Here is an 18,952-nt window from a genome sequence, read left to right as displayed (position 1 = left end):
AATCTAATTTTTATTTAAATATATTTTAATTTCAAGAAAACCACTCCAAAAAAACAGGTTTTAAGTATTTTTTAAAATTTTCAAAACAAACATATTTTGCCTTGAGAATGAGTCAAAAACCGTATGAGGTCAGTAGGAAATTATTCAAACCACTCTTTCTATTCATGTTACACCTCAGTAAACATGAAGCATATTCAATTCCGTATGAATAAAGAGTGATGGGACTAGGTGTTATTTATGCAAAAAAAATTGTGAAATATTGGTTACTTTTAAAATTGAGAGTCAGAAGTGTTAATTGCATCCTGGTGTTGAAATCAGAGGTATTAAGCATTCATTCATAAACACCTTGCTGCTAATGGCAGATATAATCTTGTATTTCTGGCGATATGCAGGCAAATGATAGCTATAGCCATCTCGCACATAATAATTAATAAAAAAAAAGAACATCATTGGTATGAAGCACACTAATGTATTTATTCATTTATAATTCAGTAATACAATGAAACAGACATAGAAAAAAGATGCAAGAATCCAGATTAAGGAAAGAAGGATAAGAAAAAAAGGAAAGAAAAAAAATTTTTTTTTTGATGAGCAAATTACAGTTACAGCTGTCAAGAGTTTTCATGGAAAAACTGGGACAAAATGTGATAATATTCACTTCTAGATATGCAACTGATGCTCAATTTCATATAGCAATCAAAAACAATTTTTTTCTTTTTAAAAAAAACTGCATTTCTGAGCACAATTGTTAAATTAAAATAAAGCATGTGACGATAACTGTTAACTGATGTTAACTTTGTGATTTTTTTTAAAGGGTTCAATAAATTTATCAAAAATATTTTTCTTATTTGAAAATTCTATTCACTTTTTTCATGAAATAATATAAAAGGTTTATTTGAGCTATGCCACAAATAATGCTAAAGCAAGTGCAGCATTACATTCACAGATATGATCCCAATAATTTCTCGTTCCTATTGATTTCTCACATAATAAACTTTTCAACAAATCAAGAATAATCGTTAAGTCTGGCCATTTGGTTTTCTCATCATAGCAATATTTAGTAAGCTTCCCAGAAGATTTTTCTTTTGCCAAGAACTCAGCAGAACAAAAACTACATATTTTGGAAACGAAACTGGTGCATTGTTCTTTAACATCAACAGTTAAATCATGCACGACAGTATGTCTTCTACACATTCCTTCAATGTTATGTCTTTCATAACTGTCGTCAACATTTTCTTCTACTCTTCAAGCACGCTTTTTTTTTAAATATACTTAAAAAGTTAAGCTTTTTATGACTAATACACCCTTTTCAACGAATAATAATAATAATGAATAAAAGCCATAAGCAAAAGCACAATTGAAAGAAATGAAGATCACTTTTAGCCTTTCAATTTTCCTCAACTTATTGCCCAGTTCGTTGCAGCTTTTCGTTGTGCATGTGAGAAAAGAATTTTCTTTCAGAACCTTGTAAACATGATATATATATAAAGAGAGAGAGAAATTACATTCAATTGCAGATAGCACTTTATTGACATTAAAAAAAAGGAAGTTACTATTACTTTTTCTGTCAGTTTCATAAAACTTTTTAATGCGTAGTATAATTTTTTAAAAAAAAAATACCAGTATCTTTCAGTTACAAGAAAAAATTTCGAAATAGTTTTCTGTTGTCATGATATAAGTGAGGTTCATTTTAGCTCCAACCACCGGGGTCATCCACTGAGCTGTCAATTTTATCTGAATTTGGGTAATTCTTATAACTCCTCTTTACCATATAAAAAAATTAAATCAGTTTTTAGGGATGCACAACCCCTAAATACTAAATTGTGTGAAAAGTCACTTACACAGCAGGCTGACAAAGGGCCACACACATGGTCAGTCATGTTAGCGGCAAATATGATAAATTTTATATGACGGTTAGTGTTCTAAACACTAAACTTTTTTCATCAAAAAAATTAGCAATATATTTGCAGAAAATTAAATAATTTTAATTATTAAAATTCATAAAAAAATAAAAAAACAGCTATTTTTTTTTTACTTTTTATTAATAATTGATTTATTTGATATATATTTATATAAATAGTGGGTGAAAAATATAATTCTAACAACAACAATGAAAAAAAACTGTAATGCTCATACAACAAATGCGTTAAAAAAAAACGTAATACATAACGTAATACAATAAGTAATACAAATTTTAACTAAATACTTTAAATAAAGAAAATTTTTGAGGTTTAAACAAAAACCAAAAAAAAAAACCATTATAGCACAAAATAAGAAAATATCCTTTTCATAATTTATTCAATATATTAAACTTATTTTTTAATTTCTATTTCTTTTTTCACTGGGATACTTAATTTAGTAAAATAACAAAAAAATATTACTTAAAATTATGAACTGTTGACTAGATAAATAACATAATTAAAGATTTCAAATTTCATAACTGGTATTTAAAAAAAAAGTCCCAACTTCCTGAACCCCTTTAACAGAACCCTAGTGTTTTCTTGAACACTTTTTGCACTTTTTAGTACACAAAAAGAATAGATGGAATAAATACTGACATTCGAGTACATTCTTCTTCCCTTTTCTTTTGGGCCTCATAGCGAGGGCGAATTTCTTCAAGATTGGTTAATTTCACAGATATTGTCTCCTTGAGCCTTTCCAACTCTTTCTCTGCTCTCTTACGGGAACTGTCATCCCCTTCCACTTCATCTCTCAGGTCTTTAATGGTCAGCTCCAATCGAGTCTTTTCCTTGAATAAAGAAGACTGTTCCTGCGAGAGAGCTTCTTTTTCTTCCCGGTATGACTGCAGCTTGCTTTTCACATCTCTTAAATCTTTACTAAGTTTCTGAAAAATCAATTTATTTAGTTATAAAAAACACTCAATTTGCTAGTAATTATAAACTTGAGTTGTAGCAATACTTTATGCTTCATATTACATGTTCATGATATTTTTTCAATACAATTACAAATTGTGTGAAGTTTTTTTTTTTCCAATATATTTTTTTCTTATATTCCACAATACGAATAATAATAGAAATAAAATTTTTTGATGGAATTAATTTTTAAATTCATTTGTAACACAAAATAAATATATATTTTTCATTGATTTCTAAAGTGAAAGCTCTTAATAAATGAATTGTAAAATTTTAAACTCAACAAGGACTTTTTTAAGAGTTTTCTAACTTTAGGGGAATTTTTTAAAGTACACAAAAAACAAGGAGAATTTCTAATTAAATCAAGAGAACTAGCAAAATCCAACATCCTGCATTAAAATTCTAAAGTTAGCAAGCATAGGGCAAAAAAAAATGACCATACAAATATAAAAGAGCAATGATCACTTAAGAGGTATCACTATTCCATATGAAATATGCATTCACCAGAAAAAAGATAAGTTAAAAGAAAAATAATTTATAATACTTTTATTTGATCTGCTGCTTGTTGTGCTCCTTCACGTAATTTTTCAGTCACTGAACTGCTAGTTTCTCTCCTAGTATCAAGCTATAATAAAAAAGAAAAATTAGGAATTATTAAAGCGAAATCACACAGAAATTATCATAAAATCATATTAGTGTTTGCCATAATAACAAACTAGGAAATATTTAAAGTTTTAACATTTTTTATTGACAGTAATAATTTATACCAAATTTTGCTTCCTGTTCCCTTACTTTTAGCAGTTTAATTTTAAATAGATTTAGATAGGTTAAAATAGATTTAATATTTTGTGTTAAAGTAAAATAACAAAAGTTATTCTTTATGAGTAAATATGATTGTACTACATTAAATTAAAGTAAAAACATATATATATAAAATAAAAAAACATTTAATAAAAATAGATGTTATTTCTAATTTGTAAATTTATAACAATAAACAGCATAAAATGATACTAATGTTTGCCCTATTAACAATCCTATTTTTTATTGACAATAGTAATTTTAACCTAATTTTCCTTCCTGACTAAATACTATTTAACCTACCTAAATCTATTTAAAATTAAACAGTTCAATTAAATTTGGTATTAATAAGATTAGATAATAAAAAGCAAAAGATATAGAAACACCCAGAAGTATAAAATAATTGTTTGTCTCTGTTATCATTGCTGTGTCCTTATTTTTCTTAAACAAAAATATCGCATCTCTTCTTTATTATCACATCCAATAAGGTTTCAAAGTATTGTCTTAAAAATATGTAAAAAATACCAAAACTGTAAACACTATTAAATATTCCTTTGTACAGTCTTTTTAATAATATTTTTGACTATACAAATTCATTGATATATTTAAGAATTAAGCTAGGTAAATAATACCTTTAGCAAGAAAATTAATTTTATATCTAACTGGGGAATATATATAGAAATAAATGAATGAGTAAATAAACTAATAAGACAGTTAAATGAGTAGATGGATTTAGAACTTTCTTCTCATTTTAGAACTTTTTCTTTTAAAAAAATGAATAATTTAAACTAATACTTAATTAGAATATGAAAGGGAAAAAAAATTAAAAAATTGCAAGTTACATTTGAGAATAATCAGTGATAATGAGGTTAGGTTAGGATTGAAAAGAAATTGCATTCAAAACGATCAGTTACTTGAACAGATAGGATTTGAATTGAAAATGCCATGCATATTTACTTACCAGAACACAAATATAAAAATTTATAAGTCATTGAAACTAATAACTAGTTTTAAAACTGTGACATGAAATAATAGAAAAGTGATCAGTTTCACTTAAAATTAATCAATTAACATACAGATAAAAGTAGATTTAAGTATATAAAGTCAAACATGCATTTTCAGTTGTAAGTACTTTTGACTCAATACTAAATTCTAAATTAAACCATGTAATCAGAAATGAAATAATTAATCTGCAGAATAAAATGAAGTTGAATTGAACTGAAAATAACCAATTAGTTGGAGAGGGATCTGGATTTCAGATACAGAAACACATCTGCTTAGACAGAATTCGTGAGCAAAGCAAAAATTAATGATTTCTTGGAACTAATAACTTATTTTAAAACAAAGGCATGAAATAGCAAAAAATAATTAGCAGCATTTGAAGATAATAAATAACAGTAAAGATTGAAGCAGATTTAAAATAAACAGCGTATGAGTCAGCTCTAGTGCTAAAAAAAAAAAAATACTGTGAAATGTTTTTTTTTTTAAAAAAAACATTTTGAAAGTAAAATTGACAATTGTAAAACTAGCTTTAAAAAAATTTCAAACATATACTTGAAAAAAATAAATAAATAAAAAACTTTTATTACTAGTAAACAATAGTTAGTAAAGAGTTGAGATAGTTTAATTTGTTTAAACGGCAGTAATTGGAAGCACTAGAGCATCTTCAATGGTGATCTTAAGACGAAGATGATAAATGTATGGTAATTTTCTATGATGAGCAAATTTGGCAAACCATTTACTACAGCACATATTTTAAAATATTGTTTCATAAAAAAAGAGAAAAATTGTAAAAGAGTTTGGAAACATTTTGATTCATCAAATAACTGAAGAATACAAAAATAAAAAACAATAATTTCAATGTTGTGTGGGATTTGAACATATAAGAATTTTTGACTGAAAGATATAGATATACCCATATACCACAGGAATATTACAAATGTAATTTTCCACTGAAAGACCAAAAAAGGTTAGGGCAGGGAGCAAAATAAATAACACGATTCAATTTGCTGTATCAAGAAAGAAATCTACACAAACATTTATTTAAAGATCTTATGTTAAATTGGTAGCGCCGTTTGCTTGAAAAATACAAAAGTTATCTATTCAGATTTAATAAGTTGTCAACAAAAAAGGTGGTTAGAAATTTACAAAATCAAACCTTTATTTCCATATTAAAATTTCTTCGATATTACATAACATAAAAATCCATTAACATAGCTACAAGTATTGAATCAATAATTTAGAGAGAATATTCTATTATTATTACTTAAAATAACAGTAATCAGCAAATTAGAAGTCTAATCGTAATAGCTGCCCTCATTTCTAAAAAGAAAAAAAATTAAACATGAGTAAAAAAATAAATGAATATATCTCTCACCTCTTCTAATTTCTTTCTGGCATCTTTCAACTCATGATCATATATTGTATATTCTAAAGACCTGTTTAAATTTTTTAAAGAAAAGTAAATAAATAAGCCTATTAAAGCACAAATTTCATACTAATTACTAGACTTTTCAAAGATGAACAAAAAATAATTTTTAACAATATAAAGTATTCAAAGATTTTAATTAAACATTTCATAATGAGTGTCAATTTTTGTTTTTAAGAAATGATGATGGTCAGTTTTCTGATATTCTTTTTCTGAAGGATTCGTGATAGTTAATCAGTTTTATCCCCGTTTTTAAACAACGTTTTGCACCAAATCATTCTAAATACGTAAAAGCATAATGATAAAACCTTTTAAGAAATGTTGCATTTCCAAAGCATTAGATGCTGCCAAAAATAGCACAAATTGTCCTTTTGTATAAAAACAAAAATTCAAATTTATGAAACAATATTACCTAATACTTATTTATAACATAAAAAACCATGTGAAATAATTTTGTAGAAAATTTAATTTTAAATTTACAGTTAAGATGTGTAATAAATTAGTGAAGAGTTGTCTTAGTCACGAATTTGGCCAACTTGAAAAATGCAGGTCAGAGAAATACACTTTTGACGTTTTCTATTCACAGAGTGCAAAAATCCAAAATTTGATTACTTAGCTATTTTTATTGTTTATAAACCATTGGCAGATAATTTTTCTCAAGATATTAAGACACATTTCAAACAAAGAAAAAATTTTAAAAAGATTTTTCCAATACTACAGAGGGGTTAACCCTTTTTTCGTAAATTTTAGATCATCTTAAATTTCAATCTTAAGATCAAGTGACTCAAGTTTTGCTAACTTCATATAATTTTTAATGCAAGGGATGTGGCCCAATAGGTTTCAAGTAGTAGAAAATGCTGATAATTTTTAATCTTAAGAGATCATTGAAATATTATTTAAGTGGCAGCAAGGGAATTAGTGGTTTGCATATTTTTTCGCCAAGGGGGTAGATGAGGTTTGAGCAATACTTGCAGAAAACATAAAAATATTTTCTTAAAAAGCAAAATAAAAAAAAATTTTAAAAATTACACATGGTAATTATGCATTACTAAGTAAATATTTTGACTTTGTAAACAATTTAACTTCTTAAATATTATAACTTTTAAAACTCCTAGAAAACATAATTTATAATCAATAAATAAATTTTTTAATAGTTATAAAATTTTACCATGATTGAGTTTTTTTAATATACAGACTTCAAATATAAAAAATTTTAAAAAAATCAGTATTAAGAACCTGTTATCAGGTGGTATAGAACCAGAGTCTTAACTGTTCAGCCATGAATGCATTTCCATTATTAAAATTTTTTTAATTTAATATTGAATAAACTCTATCTTTGAGGGAAAATAATTTGATCGCATTCTACGTTTTTGAAACTCTCTTTAATTTAAGCTTGGTTCCCTTTCAATAGGAATTTTACAGATATAAAATCCCCATCTTAAGAATAATTAAATTTCAATCAATAAAAAAAGGGGTAAATTCAGCAGCACACAAAAGATAAAAAATTATACATACTCTTATTTAGGTCTAATATAATCTTCTTTCTCTTATTCATAAAAGCTTGAATAAAACAATTTTAAAACATCATTTATTCTAATATATTTTAATCCCTTTTCATATTAAAATTCTGAAGATTTATTCATGTCAAGAGCACAAAGCAAAAAATATGAGACATTCGAAAAATGCTTTATGCAAATAGAAATCAGAATACATTTCAAGATGTTTTATCTTTATACAGCATTATGCAGATAAATCAATAGTTAATTGATTTTCCTTTAACATCAATAATCATTTGAATCCATCTTGGCACATATATTACGAGACTTCAGAGTGTCCAAATATATTTAATTACAGTGAATTTACAAAAAGGAAGTTATGTATTGAGAAAAAATTTCTGTATAAATTTGCATAAATGCAAAGTCCCGTGTCATCCAATTAACATATCACCCAATTTGTTCTTCCTTTTTTTTTAATTTGTTAAACAGCTTTTATTTGAGAAATAGAGTAAATTCAAAATATAACTCAATATTTTTGTCATTCCTAAAAGCTTCAATTAATATAGTAGAAGAGTTTATACTATAATGAAAACTTTAAAGCATGTGGCATTGCATTTATAATTGTGTCATATAGATCTTTTCACAAGCCTTTAAACTTACCTACTAAATATGGCAATATTGGTCTGAAATACATCAATCTTAATTTTTAAATTAAAATCCTTGAAAACACAAATTTGCACTTAAGTATTCATTATTAACAGAAAAAATAGCATTTTTTGTAACCTCTTAGATAATAATTTTAAAAATATAATGTAAAAAGTTAATATTTCTTATTGAGTTACAAACATTTAACTGAAATTTTCATTGTTTACACCCACAAGGTTAATTTTGTTTTTATTAAGAATGTTTTTATTGAGAACGTTTTTATTAAGAATCATTTTGTTTTTATTAAGAATCTATCATTTTTTATTAAGAATTAGGAGAAACACACAGAGAACATTCAGTTTCATATAAATTAGTATTTACACTGCTATTGCTTTTTTCCAACTTAGTTTATTCATCAATCACTTTCTACTTCTTCAAAAAGTTCTTTTCTTTTAGACATTTTCAGACTAAGTTATTTTGGATTTCCAATGTAACAACATTAAGCTTTATTTAAACTATACTTCTACTCTGTCTTTAAAATTAGCTTGAAAAATACTTGTTTTTTTCAGGAAACAATCACTTCAAATAAGCCTTTCTATTGTTATTAAATGCCTGATACATTAAAAAAAAATTAATGAATTATAAAGGTCTATTTTTCTAAGTCTTTTTTCAAATTCTGATATTTTTAATAAGGTTTTATAAGACATACGAATTTAAGTTATAGCTTTTGATGGGCTCAATTCGGGATGAGTCTATTGTTTCTGATTTGTAGCAGTTGCGTTCTTGTTTTGTTTTTTTCCTCTTCTTTTTTCTTCTAATTTCAATATTTTTAATACGTTATTATGATACACAAATTTGAGTAATTGCTTTCTAACACGTTTTATTCGTAACAATTCCATTGTACATTCTGTCTTTTTTTTTCTTTTGCTGCTATCAATCGCTTTTTTATAGCCACTTACACTACTCCCTAAAATAAATTTTGATGTTTTTAATGGTATACTGACTCAAGAATTTTGAATTCAAGTTATCACTTTTTGATGCACTCATTTTGGAACAATTTCACTATAAGTCCACGTTATTTTCTGACAGTTTTCATAACCCTATCCGTCTGCGTTTTTTTTAATAACAAATTCCGATATTTTTAATATGATGTTATGACAATACAAGAGTCTATGAAGTCAATTTTTTGTGTGCTTGATTTGTGTTGATTCGATAATGAATTTGCACGACTTCCAATAATTTTTTCAGCAACTATCTATTGATTTTTCAAACTCTGAAGTTTTTATTACGACATTGTCATTATGGCTCACAAATTTCAAATTTAACACTTCGGATTCTGTTTGCAACAATTCCATCCTAAATACACATAATTTTTCAATTGTTTTTCACACAGTGTTTTAAATGTCAACGTTATTACGACATGCAAATTTTGAATTTAAGTTCTCTTTTTCTAACATGCTCGATTCACGAGAACTCCATGGTAAATCTAAGACATTTGCTGATCGCTTTTCCCGCATAATATATCATTTTTTTTAGCCATTTCTACATGTTTTTTTTTTTTTTTTTTGTAACACATTTCAATAGAATACAAAAATATTTTTAATAGGATACGAGAATTTCAAAAATTGCTCAAAACTGAAGGTTGAACTTTTATGTTTTTACAAACTAAATGTACTGTAAACATCTTGTTAACTTGTAAACAAAATGAGCATAATACCTCTGCATTTTATCCCACTTTTGATACTCTTTAAGTTCTTCCTTTTCCTCTTCCAGAGTTTTTAGCCGTTCTTCAATATATTTTAATAGATCTTCAATTTTTTTTGTTTTTCCAATTGTGTCATTCAAGATGGTTTGACTTTCTTCTCTTCTCTCATCATAAACTCTGGTACCTGCAACTTCCCTAAGTAGTTTTAAGCGCTGAGAATCTGGTGCAGTTGCCATTTGATTAATCTATAAATTTTAAAAACATAAAAACCTTTAAAAAAAACACTTATTTGTATTATTACACTAAAAAACTACAAATACTTTAATTTTGCCCAGATACATGGCGACTTTTATGATTTTAAACCTTACATTTTGGTATACGGGCAGTGTATCTAATAAAATGGTTAATCTGACATTTTTTCCCCTTTTCATTCTCCCTTAAGTTGAAAATTTCTTTTTTTTAATCATTTATGACAATATATTTTTATATTTCAGGATCACTGATTCTCTAAGGCAGTGTTTCCCAAACTAATGACTTTTGTGTACCCTTTCTAAATTTTTCGCAACGCTGTGTACCACTAGAAGAAAAATGAATGTATTTTTTACTATAAAAAATTTTACAAAAGTTAAAAATCACAACTGGCTGTTGACACCACTAATTATTAACTGTTAACTCTGCCAAAAATAGCAAAAATACGTAATCGTAAATTTTCATGGCTAGCTTTGTTTTTAAATAAAAATTTTTGAAATTTTCGTTTGTTGCAAGATATTTCGCATAAGAACGGGTACCCCCGCTAAACTGTTCCCGTACCCCTGAGGGTATGCGTACCACACTTTAGGAAACACTGCTCTAAGGAATTAATAATGAATGTGCAGAAAGAGTCAAGAATGTAAAAGCAGCATGGTGCAACAGATGCTCTCCCTCTCTATCAGGAAAGCTGTTAAAGAATGCCCTTCCTTAAATATTACCCTAGGAGTAACAGCCAGGAACAATAGAAGAAAGATTCTCCTTAATTCTGCTGCAGGTGTAAAGAAAAGAAACAGTGAAAAAAAGTGCAAGAATTCCCTAAAAGGGATGAGTGCTTAAACAATTTGTCTTGAAAGTCAAGCATATTCTCACTTTTAGAAAAAGGTCAACTTTATTATTTTATCCTTGGAAATGTAGTATTTTTTAATCTAAAGATAGCAAAGTTACACATGTTTGATATAGTGCAAATAATTAGTTGTCACTGGCCACAACTAAATGTAACAACATTTTATTATTACTTTCTTAATATGGAAATATTATAAATATTTCATATATTCTGAGCTTCTTTCTTAAAATTTTTCTTCAATTTAGATGAATCTTGAAATGTGATTTATCTTTTAAAGAAACGCTTCAAAATAAATGACATTTAAGATAATTTCTTTTAATTGTTAAAAATTTATATTTTTTGCAAAAGTAATATAGTAAAAGAAATCATTTTTCATAACTGTTAAAAATGGTACAACCAGTCACTGGCCAGTAAAGAAATTTGCCAGTTCTGCTCTAAAATGCCTGAGCTATGCTTTTTATTAATAAACAGAATCCAGAGTCCTACCTAGGAATAAAAAAGGGCAGAGCACTTCCTCTCAGAAAAGGGCACTTTAAGTTTTGAAACGGCACTAACTCAACACCGTAAAAAATTATCAAAAAATTTAATATTATATATTAACTGAATTTTATTCTCAGCAATTTTTAAATTACCTTCTAATATTATTTTATGTATATGTTTAAAAGTAATTATTTTTCTTCATCAAAGTAAGAGAAAATTTTGAAGTACATAAAAATAATTGAAGGCATACTAAAAGAATATCTGTGCATATTTTTTTTCAAAAAACTTAACTAAAAAAAAAAGATTAATTGATAAACAACTTGAGCTTTTAACTATAATTTAAACTGAAAATAAATTATGTGAAAATTAACATTTAAAGGTGCATTTAAAAAATTAAAAGAAAAAAAGATTTTTGTTTTAAAAATAATTTGAAATTTAAAATTACTTAAAATTAATTATTAATATCCTCCCCCTCAAAAAAAGAGATACTTGAAAATATTTAACCAGTTGAGAATAATCCTAACAAAGTAAATATTTGCGATAGTAATCAGAATTAAATTTATACACAGATCATCTTACCTGGGTTCAATTATTATTTAAACGGTGAACTAATCTTTTTCAAAATGAAACATGAATAAAAAGGCAGTGTTTTTAAGAGATGGTGGCTTATTTTTACTTAAAGGGCCAAGAGGGCGCATTTATTGGAATCAAAGGGCGAGCCACCCTTCTAAAATTGTATAAGGAGAACACTGAGAATCTAAATATACCCTACATTTTAATAAAATGCATCCCAAAAAAATGCAACTTTGTGAATATTATTAACTTCAATTGCAAGAACCAGAAAGAGTCTGATTCAAAAATTTAATTACATTCAAAAATCAACATTCAATTTCATTTTAAACATTCAAAAATTTAATTACAACCATAGTATTAATCTGATACTGTTTTAGCAGCAAAACTTGTTTTCTGAATAATAATAAAAGTAAATTTTTGGTGAAAATGAAAGTTTCAATTTTTTTATTGTTACTGTCTGAACTGTAGTGAAGAAATTAGTTACTATGTATAAGTCATAATTTTTACTTACTTTACATTAACATTTTTTATACAATTTATTACTTACTTTTCCCTGCTTTACAATATAATAGGGATTGCTTCTTGAAAACCCAGCACTCTCCAATAAATTCATCACATCAGTCCGGCTGTATAAAAAAAAATATTGTATAGTTCATAACAAGTAGGATTTGGGTAAATGTGAATCAGAATAAAAAATAAATAAATAAAATAATAAAAACATTTTTAAACTAAGTTTTGCAACTAAGCAAAAAATAACTCTACACTTGTCACAACTAAAATGAATGGAGCCTCCAACATGGAGAGAATTTTTTATAACATTAGAAATTGATTATACAAGTTATTAATCTTACGTTTTTCATTTTAGGCCAGACAGAAATAGAATTAATTTTTCCTTTTTTCATCTTAAAATTTTTTACATTTTTCTGTAAGTTCTGTGTTTGTTTATATAGAATTGTAAATATAGAATTGTAAATATAGAATTATTTATTTAAAAAAATGACTACAAATTTTAATTTGAAATATTTAAGAAACATCTGTAACTTGTATTTGCATCAAACCACCAACTGAAATTTGAGCATACCAGCTAGTTAGAAAATGGTCAAAATTTGGATTGACAATAAGTTCTATTTGGCAAAAAAAAAAACTTTTACAGCCTAGCATAAGATTGGGAACTTATGGTGTAATCATCCCCCATAGCACCTTAATTAAAATTTAAACACTCTGAGAGCTGGCTAATTGAACAACTGTCTAAATTTTAATTGATAGTTACTCACTCATTTATTTAATAACATTGAGATAATTTCAGTCTGTTGCAACCAGAAAATGATTAGAATTTGCTATGTAAATCAATACAAAGCTCTAATTAAAATTTGAGTATTCTACTTCAATGAAAAGTGAACAAAATTTTGATTGATAGATAAAATATAGTAAAAAGTGTAATGTTCCAACAATCAGCGAATCCAAAAGCTTCAATCAATCAGCATTATTTATCAAATACTTAACATGATTTTGTACATATTAGGGGCCTTGTTTATACTTGATCCAGTAGTTGTGCCATGGCTGGTCAGGATGCACAGCAGTCGCAATGTGTGTTATCAGTAGCATAGCTTTCAGCAATATTAGTCGAGAGTAGGTTAATTGTACACTGCTCAAAAAAATTAGGGGAGTGCATGGCTCCCCTAATTTTTTTGAGCAGTGTATATATTTATCTTTCTTAGTGATGCTGGAAGCTGAGTGGTAGCACTCTGTATTCTCACGCCACAGGTACTTGGTTCGATCCTCGGGCATGGGAAGGTTGACTCAGCCTTTCATCCCTTCAGTGAGTTGATAAAATGAGTGCCAAGCATGCTTAAAGAATAAATACTGGGGTTTTGACCACCCAACCGACCCCACAGCCCAAGGTCCAGAAAACTGAGATGGGCACAGTAGACACTGGCCCTATATAGACTGTTGCACCATTGAGTTTAGTTCAGTGATTTCAATCGTTAATATTTAGTTGTTGGCATCAATATTACGTAAATTAGATCACAGGATAAATATAAATGGGTGACGTTGACTCATTCACTTTTCTATCAATTACTTGCTTGCATGCTTTCTCATTCCCTTCCACGATGCTTTCATTTTGAGATATAGTTCGACAGTAATCTGATTTGATGATGAATCTGGGCTAGTATTATGTCATGCCAGCTGATATGCTTTTGGTGACAATGAGTGCTGTCGCATGAAGCTGCTAAGTGTGGAGATACCATATTACGTAAAGAACTTTATCCTTTACACGCATTTAACTATTTGTATGTAGTAACCTACAGCTGTATCTTTTTTCCAACAATCTCCTATGCAGTTATATGTGAGAGCCAGACACATGGCATTGGAAAACGTAGAGTATTTATGCTGAATTGAAACTTAAAAGGAAACTTACAAAGATACAAAAAAAAAAAAAAAAATTTCTCAAACAATAATGCTGCTTACCAATCACAGAGGAGAAAGTATCTGTTAGCTTTAAATATTTTTCTAATTAATAATTATGTTTCCTTACTTAATTTATCACAGGTTCAACAGATTTCGAATTTCCCAATTTTTTACACCACTTTAAACTGTGTAACTTTAAATAAAAAAGTCAAACATTTTTAAAGAAATCAGTATAATAGCATCAAAATATTATATAGAAACCAATTAGGTTTGAATACTTGACTAAATAAATTATTCTGAGAACGTTTCTCATATTAAGGCTACCAACAATATGAGTGATCAGAAACAAAATCCATCATAAAAGCAGAGCTCATTCTAGGCAGAAAAAAGGGCAGGGTGCAAAAGTTTAGAAAAAGGGCATTATTATTCTAAAAAGGCAATAATTTCACGTTCTATTAAAAACACGAATTCTTTACACGTTCTATTAAAAAACATTGTCAATTAGTAAAATAATTTTTTTTTTACTTAACTAAAAGTAGCAAAGCAATCATTAATTACTTATTTTCATTAATAAATTAACATATATATCGAGTTAATTAGCTTAGTAATTTATTTAAAATGCATGCATATATTAATAAAATAATAAATGTATGTTTTTAAGTGTCTGTAGTTATGATTAAATAATTAAAATGATTAATAATAATTATGATTTAATGATAGTGGAAGTAACTGCAAACTTTCAAAGACAAGTGCAACAATGGGTTGTGATGGCTATTTTTCCTTTCCCATATAAATCTATGTATTGACAGCAATGACAAACTAAATAAAAAGGGTTTAAAATAACAGTTCATGAAATCCATTGTAGAGTTTAGGGAAAAAGTATAGAAGGGTTGAGGAAAGAAAGGACAAAAAGGGTATGGAGTCTATTACATCAGGGCACTAATTTACTTCAAGGGCAACAGGGTGAATTCTTTTGACTAAAAGGGCAGCAGGGTGCTGTGCCCTGTTTACCCTGCCTAGAATGAGCTCTGCATAAAAGGTATGTTTGTTTAGAGTAAGTACGTTTCTGTACCTATTTTTGTAACTTCAAAATATCATCAACAAACTAATAGTCTTGCTTAAGATAAGACTTTCAAATTAAGATTGCATCTTAATACATGAAAATCTAACTATTAGCTCAAAAGCTATTAAAGTGTTTCATCTTTCATTTTGCACGTGGTACATGAATTATTTAACAATTTCAATTATGATTATAAAGTCTACTAATTTTTAAAAGAAATATTCCTTACTTGACGCTTTTCTTATTAAGAAAATACTGGTCTTTTTTAGATCCAATTACTCGTCGGAGTGATACTTCATTAGTGTCCAACTAAAAATATAAAATAAACAGTTAATAAATAAAATATATATAAAGCATTGAAAAAAGGTAATTATCTTGATCATTTCCAATTGAGACAAAAAGTGTTAAATTGGTAACTAAAATAAAGTCTAATATTTATGATTAATTTTATTTTTCAAAATGCCAAATAATATAATATTCTACTACAGTTAATTTCTTCTAATTTTCTTTAAATAAAATTTTTTTTTGTGCCAAAAACATCTGTTGGATTCAAAGAAAAATTATTTTTGTTGGCCAGTTTTTAATTAGACAATTCACAAGTGCCATCAAACAATCAATAAAGATTATTTATTATGTCGTATTTGGAAACGAAGAGAAGAGAAAATAAAATGTTTTTAATTAAAAAGTGTATAAATAAATAAGTAAATGCTTTGCATTTATCACCCAAAGGATAATTGTTAGAATGTCTTTTAGTACTACTGTGATTTTCTAATAATACTACTAGGAATTTGCATAATACTAAGTTTAATTGAATCAAACCTAATATGAAAAATAAATTTTAAAATTAACAAAATAGCAAGAATGCGTATTTGTGCACATAACTTTTGAACGCAATGTTTAACTCAATAAAATATTAACAAAATGAAATTTCGTAGATATGTATGTGCAAGAACCTGTATAGTCACACAAAATACATGTCTTACAACAATATAGATATTCAGAGAATAAGGTTTAAAATAAACATCAGAATCCGAGTTAGGCAGTTTTTGTTGGACAGTTTAAATTTCAAATAACATAAAAGTGAATAGAAAAAATAAATAAAATGGCAAACTGAGTTATCTGTTATTATTTTTATTTATGGATGTTATACATTAATATTTAGTTATTTTCTATTTTATTGACATTGTAATAAATATAAGGGGGGGGGGGAGATGAATGTGATATTGGCCATTATTCATTAAACTGATTCATTTAGTTATTTTGTCAGCTCATAGATGGCATTATTTATTCTAACATAATTCGTAACAAGAAAAAGGAACCCATGATTGCAAAATGCATGTTGTGTCACTAAATTTAAAACGCATAAGTAAGTTTTTGCATCTCTAGTATTTTTTCATGTAAATAAGCACTGCCTAAATCAAAGTGGTGATAATTTACTGTTTGAAAACCTCATTTGTGGGTTACTTTAATACAGCTTTTATAAATGTGGCTGTACAAATTGGCTTTAATAGCAAAAAAAAAGCTATAATTTAAAGAATCAACAAGAGGCTCGTTTCTGCAAGAAAGAAAGAACATAAAGTTTGTTTTTCCTAAAATGGAAGGGCTTATTGCAGAAGGAATCATTTCCTCAATGAAGGAAAGAGAAACTACTTTGTAAGACAATGAGATATTGCTGGACTTAATATATGTAAATCCAAAATACCTATTTTTTTGGATTATGAACAAATTAAAAAATCAAACAAAGCAAACTATGAACTTTCACTAAGAATGAAATTATTCTCAGAACAATTGGAGTATTCAAATCAGGACAGTCAAACTGCAGACATTACAAATTCAGATAATATTGAATATTCAGATAATATTGAAAAAGGCTAAGGCAATGCGAATGAAAATAAAGAATCAAGAGCCTTTAGATATGAAAATGAAAAAGTACAAACAAGATTTATACATAGCCCTTGAACGAAAAGAGAATACGATCACTCTTGTGAGACACCTCAAATCAATCATGAAAAAGCTAAAAAAGTAGCCCTCACAGCTACAGCTCTTCCTCCTACTTAAATTAGAATGAAAAAACTCCTTATAGCTGTGAAGTTTATCAAATTGGATCAAGGGAACTCTATAAAAGAAAATATTGCCAAAGCTATATTCTGTTTCTTAATTAGTAATGCCATTATAAATGCTAATTAATATAAATAATCTGCTATGCCATTAATTTTTCTGTAGCATCTATAACTTCTTTTATATCTAAAAAAATAAGCTGCAATACATGTGTTTATGTTTATATATGAGGGAGTCTTTAAGTTTAAAACTCCAGGAGTCAGAATCTGAGTTGGGCATTTTTTTCAATTGATTCTAGAGCCATGTTTTAAAGTTCACTTTCATTCAGATTGTTAATTTAATAAATATAATTTTTTAAAAACAGCCAGTTGCTACAGCAATTGAACTTTCACAGCACATTCTATTAACAGCGAAGCCAAAAACAGTGTGACATACTTTAGAAGCTGTTCCAATGGAGGATGGTAATCCTAAAGAATTCATATATTTATGCTTTTCATTTTAGAAGGTTAATAAATACAATTAGCACTTACAGGCAGACGACCATCAGAATTGTCAAAAATGATTTCCACATAAGCATTGAGCACCCTAGGCCCTGTACCTTCATGAAGTAGTCCTTGACGTTGTTCAGGTCGTAAATGGGAGAATTCATCACTCAGGACGAACTGAATAGCTAAAAAAAATAAGCAAAAGCAATCACTTCATTGTTTAAATTATCACAAAATAATGAATTCAAGAAAAACCACTCCACTCCACACTTGGGAAACTTAAGAATTTTTAAAACATTTACAGTAATTCTAAATAAAATTTATTAACAACTATACTCTGTTGCAAGTTAAGAAAAATTTATTATCCCTATGGAGAGAGCCTGTTTGCATCTAAATGTAAGCCAAATGCCAAGTTCCTAGCGCAAACGTATATCAACATCGCCAATTCATGAAAGAGGATGTACAGCCTTCCTTTTGCTTTTCTTAAATCATGCGAAATAAGGAAAACAAAACTTATTAAACAATCAATTAATTCGCAATAAGAAGTAATAAAAACTAAATATAATGAAATGATGAATGAATAAAAATATATATACGTCCTTCTATTCACATTTAAAGAAACTGATGAAAGAATAATAAATATTTTTTGCAGACAATTTTCCTCAACAGTGAAACAAAAGTAAAAATTTCTTATCTCACATTTGATTTGTTAAGAGCATGTCAGCATAACATGTGGCATTTTTAGTGGTCTAATCAAATCCAATGATCATAGTCATATGATCATTGGATTTATTCTAATCAATCCAATGATCATAGCAACATCATATAGTAGTAACATTTTCCAGAACA

General features: G+C 27.3%; 1 protein-coding gene across 1 annotated transcript in view; it reads right to left on the bottom strand.

Moving 5' to 3' along the window:
* LOC107450469 (structural maintenance of chromosomes protein 3) overlaps positions 1-18,952 on the bottom strand; it is a 63,458-nt gene that overhangs the window by 38,903 nt on the left and 5,603 nt on the right. The window contains exons 4-10 of the mRNA XM_087149776.1: positions 18,149-18,288; positions 15,790-15,869; positions 12,639-12,717; positions 9,958-10,190; positions 6,049-6,109; positions 3,418-3,498; positions 2,559-2,845 (exon numbers count right to left, since the gene is read on the bottom strand). Of these exons, the coding sequence (XP_087005902.1) occupies positions 2,559-2,845; positions 3,418-3,498; positions 6,049-6,109; positions 9,958-10,190; positions 12,639-12,717; positions 15,790-15,869; positions 18,149-18,288 (961 nt within the window). The remainder of the gene's footprint in view (positions 1-2,558; positions 2,846-3,417; positions 3,499-6,048; positions 6,110-9,957; positions 10,191-12,638; positions 12,718-15,789; positions 15,870-18,148; positions 18,289-18,952) is intronic.

The sequence above is a fragment of the Parasteatoda tepidariorum genome, chromosome 8 (genome assembly GCF_982258835.1).
Source record: "Parasteatoda tepidariorum strain Cologne lab strain chromosome 8, Ptep-v5.0, whole genome shotgun sequence".
In the NCBI taxonomy this organism is placed as follows: Eukaryota; Metazoa; Arthropoda; class Arachnida; order Araneae; family Theridiidae; genus Parasteatoda; species Parasteatoda tepidariorum.
The sequence above is the reverse complement of the archived record's forward strand: the minus strand, read 5'-3'. Positions and strand labels throughout refer to the sequence as shown.